Here is a 15,911-nt window from a genome sequence, read left to right on the forward strand (position 1 = left end):
CATCGTACACTGCTGTGTCAAGTCTGGCTTCATCTACTACTGCCATGAGGCAGCTACAGGCAGGAAAAAGATCCCCTTCAAGATTTCTTTGCAAAGGTTGTATGAAACTTGTTTTCTCATCCTCTCCATGTGTGCTCCATGTGTCTCCATGTGCTCCAGACCCCCTGATCATCAGGGTGGGCTTGCTCAAAGATGTCAAAGGTTCAGGGTAAACACTGTTACATCTTTTACAACATATTTTAATATTTTCTCTGAACACAGTATTTGAAAACTGTGTATTCCAAACAAGTTTAACCTTCCAAGAAAAACTAACTTTTAAGAGTTGTTCAATGTAACCACTATTACTGCATTTGTAACTGGAGGGATGTAAGTGAAGTGCCAGCTACCAGCATCCAGCAAGGTCCAAAGGACAACAGACAATGCTCTAAATACAGGACAAACCTAGTGGATTTTGAGCAACAGCCAAGGGCCAGCACACAGTAACAAGCAGATGCTCTACCCTTTGCAGGTGCAGAGACCTTTAAAACAACTGTTGTGCTGGATCTTAAGTCATCCTTGAAGGGATCATTCCATACTTCATACCATAACTCTGGATAAATATTATAGCTACTCATTAATTGTTTTGAACAGAGCTTAAATTGCATCATCACCATGTATTCTGCAGCATCCTGTTTGTCTCAATCAACAGAAGATGCAAAAAGGCCAGAGGCCCCAGCTGGGCTCTAGGTCACTTTGGAGAAACACTGTGCAATGTCCTTGGAATGGTCAGAGCAATGATGTGATAAATGCATGGACCTGCCAGGGAAGGACAACAGTGATCATTACTTTGTAATAGCTGTTTGTTTGAAATTGTGAATATATTTTCTTTCAAAAGACGACTTGCAAGACATTATACCATAATACACAGAATACCTATCCAGTCTGGACTACTGTAGAAACATTTATGAAAAAATCCACCTTCACAAAACCAGTATGTTTTCCTGCTTATTGAGGACCAGAGATACATAACATGAAAAGTGAGATCAAAGAAATGGAAAACAGTCACAACATCATAAAACTCAGAAATGTGTTCAAGTATCAGCAGTAATCATGGTCACTATTTTTTCAAAGAACAGATACCCATGCACTTCACTACCTGTTTACGATTTTCTTACCCAGTATGTCATAGCTAGCTTAAAAATCTTGCTACAGTCTTTTAGATTCATACTTATTATCTGTACAATTTTCAACTTTTAGGACAGGATAGATAAATAAATAACTACTAACAAACACATAAGAATATTGTTAATACATGAATTTTCTTACATCCCTTAGCACTGCATATAAAATAGAAAAAAAACCAGCTGGGTAGCATACACAGTAAAATATTAGTGTCTAGCATTAGAAAGCAATTTCTTTAAGATGTAAATAGCTGAATTTCCTTCCTATACAAGAACATAATGTTGTCACAAATGCTATGGACTCAATTTTCTCTCAGAAGTGGAGCTCCAGGTGATTTAGTAAATAATTTTATTCCCTCCCCAAACAGGAGCACTGGTTCAAAGTAATTTTCCAGATAAGAAAGAGTGACAGAGGGATATGCTTTAGCAATACTTCTTTTTTTAAAACCCATTTTATTATGCAGAATATCAATTTATACTATTCAAATTATTTAAAGGATGTCTCTGCTTCCTCTCACATTTTTCTCCATCAGCAATCCTACTGGGGATAGATCTATTCAGACATACAGTCATAAAATAGGCTGCCCATATTTACTTAGTGCTTTTCATAACAAAATCTGAATACCTTCTAAATATTAATGAATTCATCTGCCCTACGTTCTTGTGATGTACATTTATAGTTTAGACATTACCTTACCATAAGAAAAAAATCATTAAAGAATTTTGTTTGAATAAGATCCAGTCGGGACCTTAAACAGGCATAGTTTCAGAATGATGATAAGCAATTGCTGAGTTTTCTCAGAGTAAAAGTGTTCATTGGACACTCAAAGGACAGAAGCACAATAAGCATATGGTAAAAAAGTGTTTACACAATTTTACCAGGGTCAAAATAAATAATAAATGTGAGTCAGCAGCAGGAATAGGTAGCAGTTCTCTTAACTCTCTCATTACTCTGTCAACAAGCCCATTCTTCATCCCACAAATCATGTATTTCAAGTTTTCAGTTTTTTCATTAACCTGTTCTAAAATACTTGTAATAAATACACATTTAACTACTTCAAAAAGAAAGTTGAATTAAAGACAGCCAAAATTATTTGACTCAAGCAACTCTACAAGAAATGTTGAAAATTAGCTATTACCATTCAAAAAACCCAATATCAAACCCCAAATAAAAATAATTTTCTCAGTGTGATGGATGGAAAGTTAATAATTCCAGCTCTGTTTAAAGCTGGCAGCTGTTAGCTCAAAGTTAGGTGGAGACATCTTCATTAATTGCTGCCACCCACTGACTACAGCATGGACAACTCTTAAGCTTTGTGGTTATAGCAAACAGGCTGATAGTCTATCATGCATCACAATGATATTGAAAAAGAAAAATGTTTTTTCCATTGTTTGCTGGAAAATGCCTCTGCAAAGGGAACTTTTGTTGACCTTATCACTGAGGAACAGCTGGCTGGAGACCAGCTATGGAAAAGGACCCGGGGTCCTGGTTGATGGCAAATTGAACATGAGTCAGCAGTGTCCTGGCAGCCAGGAGGGCCAAGTGTGTCCTGGCGGACATCAGGGTCAGCATCACCAGCCGGGCTAGGGAGGGGATTGTCCTGCTCTGCTCTGCTCTGCACTGGGGCAGCCTCACTTTGAGTGCTGGGGGCAGGTTTGGGCACTACAATGTAAGAGGACATCAAACTATTTGAGTGTGTCCAGAGAAGGATGAATAAGATGGTGCAACGTCTCAAGAGCAAGACCTACAAGGAGCAGATGAGATCACTTAGCTTGTTCAGCTTAGAGGAGAAAAGGCTGAGGGGAGGCCTCAGCATCATTGCAGTCTATGACTTCCTCAAGTGAGGCGGCAGAGGTGAGATGCTGATTTCCCTCTGGTCACCATCAATAAGACACAAGGAAATGGAGTGGAGCTGTGTCAGGGGAAGTTCAGACTGGACACGAGGAAACAGAATGGAGCTGCATCAGGGGAAACTCAGATCGGACATTAGGAAAAAATTCCTCACTGAGAGGGTGGCTGGGCACTGGAAGAGGCTCCCCAGGGAAGTGGCTGCAGCACAATGCCTGACAGACTACAAGGAGCATCTGGACAACACTCTTAGTTATATGATGACTAAGGTAGTTTTGAAGGAAGCAGGAGTTGAACACTATGATCTTTACTAGTCCCTTCCAGCTGCAGACAATAATATGGTTCTGTAATTGCTCTATCCATATGCAAAACCACTGCATATCACATGACAACATCTGGGGAAAGAAATCAAATGTCATGGGTTCTTGTTATTAATTGCAATCACAAATTGCTTTTATACCAAGCATTTTGGGTTCTAATAGTTTTGTTGTCATCTGTTAAGAACATGATAGTTACACATGAATAACTATTAAGAATTCATTCCATGTACGGTGTTAATAATTGGAGAGATCAGTTGACCATAACAGATTAACAATGCAATTCAGCACTAATCAAACATTTATATGTATAAACACTTCTTCAGAAACTGCTGACTAAAAGATCACTAAAACTACAGAAAAAAAATTGTTTCTGGAAATAAAACTTACTATCAGCAGGATTCTTATTCCTGCTAAAAAATACTCAGGAGAGCTCCACTTAGACATGTTTATTTCCAGGAGTACAAATTCAGATGCGCAGACTTATCCCTTTTAAGTATACACTATTTTCAAGTCAGCAATTTAAAAGAGATAAGTAGTCTCAGGAATCTCATCCTTAAACTGAAAGTTCTTAAGCAAGTTAATAGGGTAATGAAAAATTCTACCATTCCTATGAGAGGAGTCATATTTTATTCCTAGAAAATTGGAAATTAACATACTGTACCCTATTGCATTTTACAGTGTCTTCTTTGGTCTACAGAAATACTCCTATTAATTTGATTTTGCATTAAAAAGAGAATAAATATAATACCTTACTGAATGTTGACACAAGACTTCAATGCATTGGTAGGAAATATGTCTGCTTGGACATACATTCTCACTGGTGAAGTGTTCTACTCATAGTAAATTTTATACTTGCGTTACATTAATCTTCTTTAAATGGTATCTTGTAATTTTTTCTCATTCCAAATACATAAATTCTAAGATAGTTCTACATTTTTCACTAGTTTCTCCTAAACCCGTCTTTGGATGTTAAATGTCTTTCAAAACCAGCAATTATTTTGCTTTATAAGCTACCCATTAAAATAGGGTTTTGGCATTTTCACTTTCAAAAATCCTCATACATTCCTAAACTGTCACAGCAGTTTTAAATACATTGCAACAGCATACAATTTGACTATTAAATATAGCAGATTTGAAGAAATGTGCATACTTCAGAGAAAGAAAAAAAAAAGAGATATTCATTATGGATACACTTAAGTTTTGTAACTATAACAAATGTCCATCCTGTAGAAGCCATAAAAATCACTCCTAGAATCTAATTTCAGATACCTTATAAATGCAGGTTTTCCCTAACAGCAGTAATGAACTGGTGAAATACACCAAAAAGAGCCATTGCACTGAACACTTTTGTAACAGCACTGAAAATACAGAGCGGAACAAGAATACCACACACAAAGGCATTAAAATAGAGTACTTCCTGTTCTTTACAACACATGTAGGCTATGCATTCCCAGATACCTTTGCGTTGATTTTTCTACTAGAGATCTGATTCTAAATTAAGGATTGAGTATGCATACAGACTGGAGTGAGATGTCGAGAGCAATCAATCTTCTCATACAAGCACAGAGCTGAAAGCTTTAAGTCAAAGCTCATTTATAGCATAGAAAACCAAGGGCCCATTCACACAAAATGCTAGAGCTTTTATTATTTGCCAAATTTACTATCCTAATTTTCTCCAGCAGATGAGTTCCGCAGCATAAACTTGTACTCTTTACAGAGCACTAGAGAAAGAGCCTCCTAGTCTTTTGTTTCAAGTACTCATCCTAGATGGCTTATGAGTACTTGCAAGAGTTAGAAACATTCTTCCCATTCTTTCAGACAACCAACAAGATCTGCACCATGCTGGACTAGGAGGTGCTTTCTTTAACAGACACAAGTAAACTAATGCTTCAAATTCTGCAATAAACTCTGATCCATGCTCCTCTATACTTATTATCCATGTGGCTGCTAGACAGGAAAATACCTCTACCTCTTCCCTCAAATGCTATATGACTGTAATCTTTCACTAAAAAACAGAAACCAAGCAAAAGAGGAATGATAAGGCTCTCTTCTTTTTCCTCTCAAGTGTTCTTTTTCTCCATTTGTATAGTATTTTCAGAGGTAAGACTGACCATAAAACAACTATTATTTTTAAATCATTCTAAGTGGATGGCTTTGTTACTTTAACTGAATCACAAGGAATGGTATCTCTGGCCATAATCATTTTCTGTGGCTTTCTCCTCCCATTAAAAATCAGAACAAAATACAGAATCCAACCATTGCTTCCACTTGGATGCTATACAACTTCTTTTTCTCAACTTTTTTTTTTGAAGGACTTTGGTTACAATTTTTTTTAATAAAAAAAAAAAAAATTAAGTGATCTACCTTTACCAACAGAAGCTAGTTATCCATGGCTGTGTATCCTCTACTTAGACAAAATTCCCACAAAATCATTAACTTTCTTGAAAAGAAGTTGTTACACAAGAAAGCTGGCACGGCTTATTTCTTTTTTTAAAGTGCACAGTATCTATCAATTATCTAATTTTTATGTAACTGTTACAATTTTTCTTTTAGCTATGCTTAGCTCATACCCTCTCCCTTAGTGATAAATGTAACATTGAACTCTATTTTCAACTGCAATTACAACAAACTGAGCAAAGCACACCTTCTAAGGCAGGACCAGTGACTGCCACCATAACAAGGATTTTGAAGCATTTTTTGAGTGCTGAAGCATAGGTTGACTGCAGTCTATCAAAACCATGACTAGTACATTATCCTCTAATTTAAGATGTCCAATACAGCCATCCCAAAATGCACAAGGACAAATGCACAAGTATAAAATTTCAAACCTGTACACAACTAGGAAAAATAAAAATATATGAACAAGAATGCAAAAGGAAATCTATTTTCTATATCTAAGAGCTTTCCACTATATTTGAAGGAAAGTAATTTAAAATATAGAATTTTAAAATGAATTTTAATTATTTCACAATGTAAACAGAAGAGGTGGACTTGCTTGTGTTAAGAACAGAATGACAGTATAAATAAAACAATCACTGTATTTGAATCTTTAAAATAGATTGTGCAGTTTAGACATGAAGACACTGTCTACTTTTGATCATTTTTAATAAGATATCATTTTTAAATAGAGTAATATTCAATTTTACTATAAAGTAATTTTTATTGAAAGAATATGCCTTAAACGTTAACTGGATGTTAAGATACAGGAATTTGAAAAAAAAAAAAATTTATAACAAAAACTGATGTCTGTGATAATGTGCTGGTGTGACTAAAAGCTACACCAGAAATTTTAATAGGATAAGCACAGAATTAACTACTGGGCTTTAAAAATAGTGTAGCACTGAGCTCCTAATCACAAGCATCACTAACTTTAGTTTTAAAATTTAGCAGCAGAAAAATAGAATTTCATCAACTAGACAGAATTTCTTTTCTATGCAACAGCTTACATTCAGGTAACACTAAATGAAGACCAGGTAATATTTATGATGTTATCCTTTTAAAAGTAACATAAAACAGAAAATAACATTTATGTCAACTTCATTGCTTGCTACTCAGCAAAATGTTGGTGGCAATCTATACTACAAATAGGCACAATTTACAAAAATGGCAGTAAAACACTTCCAAATCCTTTATCAACCTCATTCCAGCATTGTAACATAATAACCAAAATCAATATTTTGTACGATATAAACTGATATTGAAGGCAGATGACATAGTTTGACATTGCAAAATATATTAGAAACAGAATACTAAGGATGTAGCAGTAAAAGGCAACAAGAAAGTAAAGCATGAAATATATCTCACAGTAACTTTTCTTGCTAAAACCCCTTCTTCATCAACAGCGGCATTTCATATTTATACATCATATCAACCCGACTTCTGGCATTATTTACATAATTATGGAATTTGGCTCATTATATTTAATGTTGCTACCAAGGAGGGTTTTCACCTTTTCATTTTTTCTCATCATGACGTCAGCTTTCTTTCTGCTTTTCAATCCCTTACTGTCCTGAAAATACCTGTAAATTGCCAATATGTCTCCATTTTTCCACAGATACACATCATTACATTTTCACTGACCACATTAGACATTATTGTAAAATTGATTTCTACTCATATTGCAGTCATACCTTCATATTGTTTTGTAGGACTACTTATAATCTATATAACCACTAGCACCAGGATCTGGGATCATGGCACTGATGAAATTAATTTGCATTCAAGTAAACCATGAAATTCACCTCTGAAGTTCTGTAATGAAGAACTGTATTCAGGTTTTTCACATACTCACAAACCACATCACTAATGCGCACTTCCTAAATGCAACTGAGTGTTGAGAGATGAATGAGTGCAGAGGGTTTACAGGGAATTGGAACTCTATTTAAAGACTCTTACTAATTAGCTCAGTGACTAAACCCTCGTTCAGGTGAAGATAAACTATGGCTATTATTTTTGAACAACTCTTTAGGTAGACAGTAACAGATTTTTTTTCACTAATCCAGATCTTTTTGCTTTGCAACTATAACATTTACAAAATTGCAGTCCTAAGTGACATAAAAGGATATTTTTCATTTGCTTTGACTGAATTCAGACATCTAACTGGTCTGGAGAGATGACCGAGGATAAAAAAACTTGCCAAATCTCAGTGTTACTGCTTAGATCACAACATTGGGTAGTGTGCAGTATAAGAGTTAGTATAACTCTACACTGATGAGCAGTGAAAAGCAGCTATATTAAAACTTGTTTCTTGTGAACTGCTCAGTTTCTGCAAGCCATCATGTCCTTGCTACTGTGCTAGCTAGATTAAAGTTAGTACATTCAATCCCACTTGGATTGTAGCACAGCCTAGAAACAAAGACTGCTCCTGGAAATGCTTTTCAATTTTGAGCCCACAGTATTTCCCTTCAGAGTCTAAGAGAGTCAGTGTCCCATCAGCTGCAATGCAGGAAATAACATGAGCTATATTTAATGATACATAGAAAATACTCATTGGATTTTAAGTCTTGGCATAGAAATTATTAAGTTCTAGTAATAAAACATGGGCTACATAGTAATAGCTCTACATTAAATTACTGTCAGTATAAAATAGAGTATTGACTCTGAAGCATAATTCAATAGTTTAGGGTCTGGTAAAGATCTAAGTATAATAACACAGAGCTCAACATTACTATTTGTGCTGATCCTTGAAACCAGTAAAAGTATAAACCCAGATGAAGATTAGTTTATGGAGAATAATGGGAATCAAAATTATATGCAATTCCCCTCACCCATATGATTGAAAATTATTTCAGAAACCTTCAATGAAGGAGCTTCTTAATCTGTCCTGTTCAATCCATTCTGTTCAAAAGAAAAACAGCTTAATGATTAATCCTTCCAGGCTGATTTAGTGCCGGCTCCTGAGTTTTACCAACTGCCCAACATTCCTTTGCTGAATTCAGTTTTCTGAAGGGAAAACAGAGGAACATCCTCTGTTGCTGCCCTCCTTTGCTGTTTCTGGTGTTACATCTCGCATTCCTTGATCCAAACAAGACCACAGCTCACAGCCAGTGTATTGCTAAAGCTCAAATGCTGTATGTGGCAACTGAAGAAATTAGAAGTGTCCACTCTGAACAAAGCATTTTGAAAGGGGAATTATTTTTTTCTCCCTGAAAGTTACAATTTTTCTCCAACTCCAATCATAAGCTCAAAGACAGCCATAGGGGTTCAAGAGAGCTGTGAAACCTTGAGAGACCACTAGTCATGCATACAATTTTGAGCTAAACTGCTTTACTCCCTAAAAACCACCGAACAATTTCTAGAACTCATAAGGTCAAACTGCATGTGGGGAGGTCAGGAGGGAGCATTTATGACTGACTACACTTTGTCCTATTTACAAGGTATAGCATAAACACATTTTAAATTCCATGACTACAGATGCATTATACAAAAAATTTCAATACCTGGGAATATTTTGAGAGATCATAACCATGTTCAAATATTCATAGCTATAGACTAACATATATATGTATATATATTTAAATGTCAAGATTCTAGCACCTAAGACATTTCAAATATTAACTAACTATTTAAAGATATTAATATGAAACATTTGACTTCCAGATTTTACTGAGTTCCTCTTTTATTACTACCTAAAAGTAGTACTCATCCTAGGTCAAAACTATTTATGAACTGCAGTAAAATGAATGGTTTTATTCTCAATACTTATCACAAAAATAAATTTGTACATATATGTACACAAAATATCATAAAGCCTGTGTTCTGTATGCTGCTAGAAAAGCATATCTCATCATCACTAACAAGGTTACTTTAATAAAAAACGGCTTATCTGGGTATGCAGTATTAAAGAGATTCAAAATGACAGACAGTAAAATAAATCACTGCAAAGGAAGAGTAAAGATTAAAATACTGAAACTTAAGAAAGGAATATCAAAGTTGATTCAGAATCCCATTTATGAACCTCATCTACCCTGAATAAGACTGAATTTCAAGAATTACACAAAAGCAAGTATAAAATCTGCTTGCACTACATAAATTACGTGTATTTACTTATAATGCATATTTAGTATTCATCAGGAGCATGCTTACAGGACAGGACACTTACCTGATACAACTTCAGGAGCTTTGAAATTAAAAAAATAATTAAAGACTGGATTTCAACAATGAGAAGGCTAATGGAGAGCACAGTACCCAGCTTCCAAACTAGCCTAAATATCTCTCTTCTTCATTAACAAATTTGTTTTGCAACATTTCAGAGAAACAAAACCTACAGTTTTCATTACCTTTACAAGTGGCAGATTCTATTTAGGGGTGGAAGTTCCACATATGACTATCTCAAAATCATATCCTTGATACTTTATATTGAAAGAAATTCTAAAAGCAAATAGTGGGATTTGAGACTACCATGTCACCAGTATTAAATTTATATTTGATGCTATTAAAAAAAATGCAACTTCCTCAGCATTTCTTGTATGGATTTGGCAAATATATAGTTATAATTAAGAATAAAGCTCATTAATTCTATTTTTAGATGATTTTTTGATTCAAAAAAGAATAGAAACTTCTTAAACAGGTGGATTAGTTAGCAAGAACTTCCTAGATGTCTGCTTACTCTAGATTCTTTTGTTTTGTTAGACTGTTCCATTTGATTTTACCAACATATTATTTTATCAACATTGCTAATGAAACTTACTAGTTAGACATGATTTCAGAGATAGGACATCTATTAGAATATATATCTATATTAAAAATTATTCTTACCAAGATTACTTGAAAAAGAACTGGAAAAAGATGGATTTCTTCCATGAAGCTGCAAAAACATATTTTAAGATTTATTTAAAAACCGAGGAAGTGAATTCTTATTTAACATACTAAACTCACAAGAGGAACAGAGCATTAGAATAGCTGTTGACAAGATCCATGACCCAGAACCTTAGCCTTTGACTAGCTCTCAACAAAAATAACCTCCTTTCAGACATTAAACAGAAAAAGCAATGTTACACTGCTTTGGAAATTACTTCCAGGTCTGCTTTCAAGTGGGTAGAACAGTAATTAATTTAGCATATTTTAATGGCAGTAATTAATAAAATACTGCAACTATAGCACCACACATACTATGAAACAGAGTGCACCATTAAGTGTTTGAATTAATAGACTCAGCACACACAATGAAATTATAAATATGGTGTGTGTTTTTTAAAGAATGCCATGTTAACTAACTTCTTGGGTTTAACATATGATACTTTTGTCAGACCCTTGAAAATGCTGAGCAGTAGTGGCCCAAAATAAATCACTTATATTCTCCTGCATTTCAAAATCAGACAAAACCCAGCATATATATGCTTAAAGAAAGAATATTCTCAAAAATCAGTAATACTTTACATTAATGCAGTGTTTTCTATTCTTAGAGCACAAAGCACTGTATTGGTAAAGCATGTGTGTCTCACACACGATGAAGACATATGAGTCATATTATTACATGCTTTTTACTGTATTATATTGTCTAATTGGAATGATTGTAACCTTTTCTTACACACTATACTAAATGCCTATTCACCAAACACTGCAGAGAACACCCTATTGCGTATTTAAAAAATTTTTCTTGTGTCACCATAATGTCACTGAAATGCTTCATAAACAATTGGTTTAGCTTTGTGACACAGCAAAGACAAGACCGAATTAAGAAGCCCATGTAATAAATGCGGAATTCAAACACAGAGGGCATGTCTGGGATCTCAGTGTACAACACTACAAAATTGTCTTGCCAGGAGTATGTCAGTTAAAAACACAAAGTTATATTACACAGTTCACTGTGAATAAACAGGAGTTATATTTGACTAAAATAAGTATCTAATTTCATGTTTGAAGCTTTAATGTGTAAAATTCTAGAATGGCTTCTGGTAAAACAATAATCAGATTAATTCTGTTTGGTAAACTATTTGTTAAAAAGTGCTGCTTTCTGGGGCTGCAGGATCATGTCCAGGCAGGCTACAGTTACCAGCGATGGACATGGGACACCAACGAGATGGGCTTCTGCTCAGGAAACCATTTATCCAGCACAGGAACCAGCTCAGCTTTGATCCAGAGACAGAGAGCCCCAAACAGAGGCTGGGTGATGGGTTTTGTGGGACAGAGCCAGGGTGGAGTTTAAGGTCAGGGACTAATAGGGACAGAGTAAGGGAGAAACCCCAGGGGCTCAAACCCAATCAGAACACCCTGGGCTGCCACCCCATGAAGAGTCCAGGGTGGAGCAATTCTTCCTGGGTTCACAGGACCCATCCCCCGAGGCAGAGGGATGGAATCCACTCTTCCCGAGCTTTAAAGCTATGCCTCTCACTTTAATAATGCTTATCTGAAACTAAATCTTTGCCTCCCTGGGCAGGGGGCAACTCACAAAAAAGAACTCCTATATACCTAAAATCACATAGTTCCATTTAAGAGTTTAATTCATGTCCAATAAGATAAGAGGAGAAGGTGTTATTTTTATGGATAGTATAAGCTAAAATACTGGACGTGAACTGAAGCAGTTAAAAGGAATTTCATATTCTCCTCTATGAACTTAATGAAAAAAATCAGAGGGGGTTAGAACAGACATCCAAAGGTTATAAAAGAAATGCTTAATTTAGATTAATGCCATCCGTAAGAGTCCTGGCTGTTCACATTTGCTGGAATTATGTCTTCTAAAGGAAATACAATAAGGAATGAAAGCCGTGCTAAGAGATCAACAATATCTATGAATAACTCAGAATTACTTCTAAGTAATGCAGATATATGCATTATGTATGAATAATGGTTTACTTTTTCATACTGTTTTTCTATTTCTCTGATCCTTGCCTTCACCTAAATAATGATAATGTAATAATGGTTTTATGGTAGAGAAACGATATGATTCAAGGGTGGGAGTAAGATCTGTTGCATTGTACAGCACTAGCATGTGGACTTGGAGACAAGTAAAACACATCCACTAAACTGTTCAAAACATAAAAAAACAGTATCATTTTATGCACCCACATACAGACATTTAACAAAACTAAGTAACAGCCTTGTTCAAAAAAATGTGCTCATTTTTTCTTGCATACAGAAATGTTATCCTCAACAGAGTGAAAAGAGTTTTGGTAAGGAAAGAAACTCATTATTTCTAAGTTTAGAAGCTTAAATTTAAGGACTATTTCTCTTCTTATTAAATTGGGGGAATTTTTTTTTTCATATGCAATGGAAAAAAGTTACTTTCATAGGACAGGAGAACATGAAAGTTAATCTCCTCTCGGCCATCTAATAACCCTTAAATAGACAGTTACAGCAGCTTGGACACAGCCAGGTCCTAAGAGAGTCCCAGGATTACAGATAGGAAGACTTATTATATTTGAGGTTCATTTCCAGAGCCAAATCTACTAGTTAAATTAAAAGCATAGTCCATGCCTGCAAAACAGAATTTTGCTGATGTAGCTATTACAATACTGGATGTAAAGAAAGTCATTTAAACACCACAGACTCCCAAAAAGAGCAGCTACTGTAACAGAAATCATACTGACAAAATGAAGTTTTGCCAGTACAAGCCTACTTATGCTTAGGGCTTATTGGAATTACTTACCCCAGCAAAAGCTGCTTGCTTTGCTACATAAGCAGCATTTAAACTGTGAACACATTAGCAGTAAAATACAATCAAATACCAAGAATAGCTAAGCAATCCTAGTTTAAATAAATTATGAAACAATTGTTTTCAAACACTGGAAGCAGTCACGATTATTACAGCATTACAAAGTCAGCTATACTTTTTGCTGAGATAAGTTAAGACAAAACTAGCGCCAATAGGTCTGTTCTTAAAGGTCACCTGCCAACCTTTATGATTGAAACAATAAAAAGCTGCAGCCTTGAAAGAAAATTATACACATAACTTAGCTAAAGCATAAAGTCACATCAAGCACTGCATTAAGACAAAGCTTAAAGCTGATTTACCCCAACTTTGCATATATGTGCTCAAGCAAGAGAGTGACTTTATCACACTCTTCATTGCTGTTTTACATAGTTTTATGTGTTGGAATTTAAGTCAATAGGAATTGTCTTAAAGCTGGTAAAGGAGAAATTTAGCTATTGGATTTGTTTCATAGAATGTCCATATTCTAAACCACAAGTATTTTTGTTCTTCATAGACTGTTACATAATTTATATTAAATTAGATCCTACCCTGTTTGGAAAACATACAGAATCATCATGATATGCATATGCAAATCATAATATTAAATAAAAATACTAACTATTTCCATCTCATTTAAATCTATATATAAATAAATACTGCTGGCTCAAAAGAACTGGTGATCTGATTTTAAAAGACTTACTATCAGTACAATCTGAATTTTTAATATACTAACAATTTTCAGAATGAGACTGTGCCTCCAATTTTGTTTTCCAACAATATGTGAGATCTGTTTTTCTAAGAAATCCTAAGGTCCATTCTTGAAAAACAAAAATCTACTGCACAACACTAAGCACAAAAGGCTTCTTTTACAGGTTTGATACCTTAAAAATTTAAAAGACAAAAAATGTGATGTTATCAGAGAGACACTTTAGAGAAAAGTTGGATGAGGAGGTGTGGAAATCTGGGAATTGCAGACATTCTAAGGTGAACGAATGAGTAGAAATTATTCTGCAGAACTGAACTGGTGGATATGCACAAAGCAAGTACCAAGACATTCATTTTAACGGGATGAAATGTCAAATCTATGACAGATTTTTGAGCCCTACTAAGGGCTCTTAAAAAATAGGCATGACTGTTCAGATTGCAAAGGCTGTGAGAGACAGCTAAAGGAGAAAATATTCCAGAAATTTATGGAGTAGTGTGATTCTTTTTAACTGTAAGATAATGGTACAAAATTAAGTAGCAAGTGATCAGCTCAGACAAAGAAATACAAACAGAACACCTGAAGATGATAAATCTTTACATACATGTGGTTATGTTATAGAATAACTATTTATGCTGGAAGTGACTTGTGAAATATCTCTTTCAGTCCACATAAATGAAGATTACTCCTTAATAGCTACCATCTACAGAACACCACATCATCTTATATGGGTTCTGGAAGAAAACCTCATAGGTGGCTGAGAAAGAAAGGTGGCTCCAGAAAATATTTCCACACACTTGACTCCTTCCTGTAATCTTCTCTGGGCACCTACTATTGAACACAAGAGAATAGACTGGACAGTGGTTTAGATTTGTTTCATGCTGTACCAATGATACATGGCAGGACTGAATTCACTTAAGTCTGCAGTTCTAGCTGTAGCAACCCAACCATCTGACTCTTTTTGCTACTTATATTCAGAAAGCCAAAAATTCACTATTGAAAGTAAAAGTAGCCAAGAATGAATGGTATTTGCTCCTTTGTAATGCTTTACATTATTTGAACCTTACAATGTGACTATTTTCAAAAATTCACTTAACAGTAACATCAAATATTTGTCTCACATTTTTACAAGTTAGACATTCAGTAATTGATCAGCAACACGAAAGAGGAAACAAAATTACAGGTTTAAGGTTAATAGCTTATTTCTTTACTAAAGGGGAGCTTTTATAAAATGTAACACTAGGAATTGTGTTTTACATTAAAAATGGTGATTAGTATTACAATCTGTACATGACTAGACTATGAGAACTCCCTTGCAATAATGAACTCTGACCACTGCCTTTGATTTGAATTACAATGATGTGCGACTTGACAACAGTGTTATTAGCTGACACAAAACTTAACATTTCAAGAGTCTGTTTCTGGGCAAGTCCTCCTGCCTGATGTTTTTTGACAAAGCAGCATAGATGCAAACATTACACCAAACAATAGGAACAGCAAGCTCATAAAAATTCTCTGCTGTTTTACATTACCATTACTTCTCTAAAAGGAAAATCAGGGTTTTTACAACTCAATTTCCATAGATGTGAAACTAGCATAATCAAAATCAAAATCAGGTTCTAAATCTACATAAACATTCCCTAAAGTTCTAATAAAACAGTTTCATCCTCTGGCAATCTCCCTAAATCCATCTGGATTGTGATTTTCTCACTAATGTTGTACACCTCTAACATGTAATGCTACTGTT

General features: G+C 34.9%; 1 protein-coding gene across 5 annotated transcripts in view; it reads right to left on the reverse strand.

Moving 5' to 3' along the window:
• ULK4 (unc-51 like kinase 4) overlaps positions 1–15,911 on the reverse strand; it is a 214,672-nt gene that overhangs the window by 107,197 nt on the left and 91,564 nt on the right. For 4 of the 5 annotated variants that reach the window (XM_088055074.1, XM_088055085.1, XM_088055082.1 and 1 more), the window contains one exon: positions 10,587–10,635. The exons of the other annotated variant lie outside the window; for it this stretch is intronic. In XM_088055074.1, coding sequence (XP_087911200.1) covers positions 10,587–10,635 — 49 coding nt within the window. The remainder of the gene's footprint in view (positions 1–10,586; positions 10,636–15,911) is intronic. 5 annotated transcript variants of the gene reach the window in all.

The sequence above is a fragment of the Pseudopodoces humilis genome, chromosome 1 (genome assembly GCF_049639895.1).
Source record: "Pseudopodoces humilis isolate 2021_Gansu_Grassland_sample_001 chromosome 1, ASM4963989v1, whole genome shotgun sequence".
Lineage (NCBI taxonomy): Eukaryota > Metazoa > Chordata > Aves > Passeriformes > Paridae > Pseudopodoces > Pseudopodoces humilis.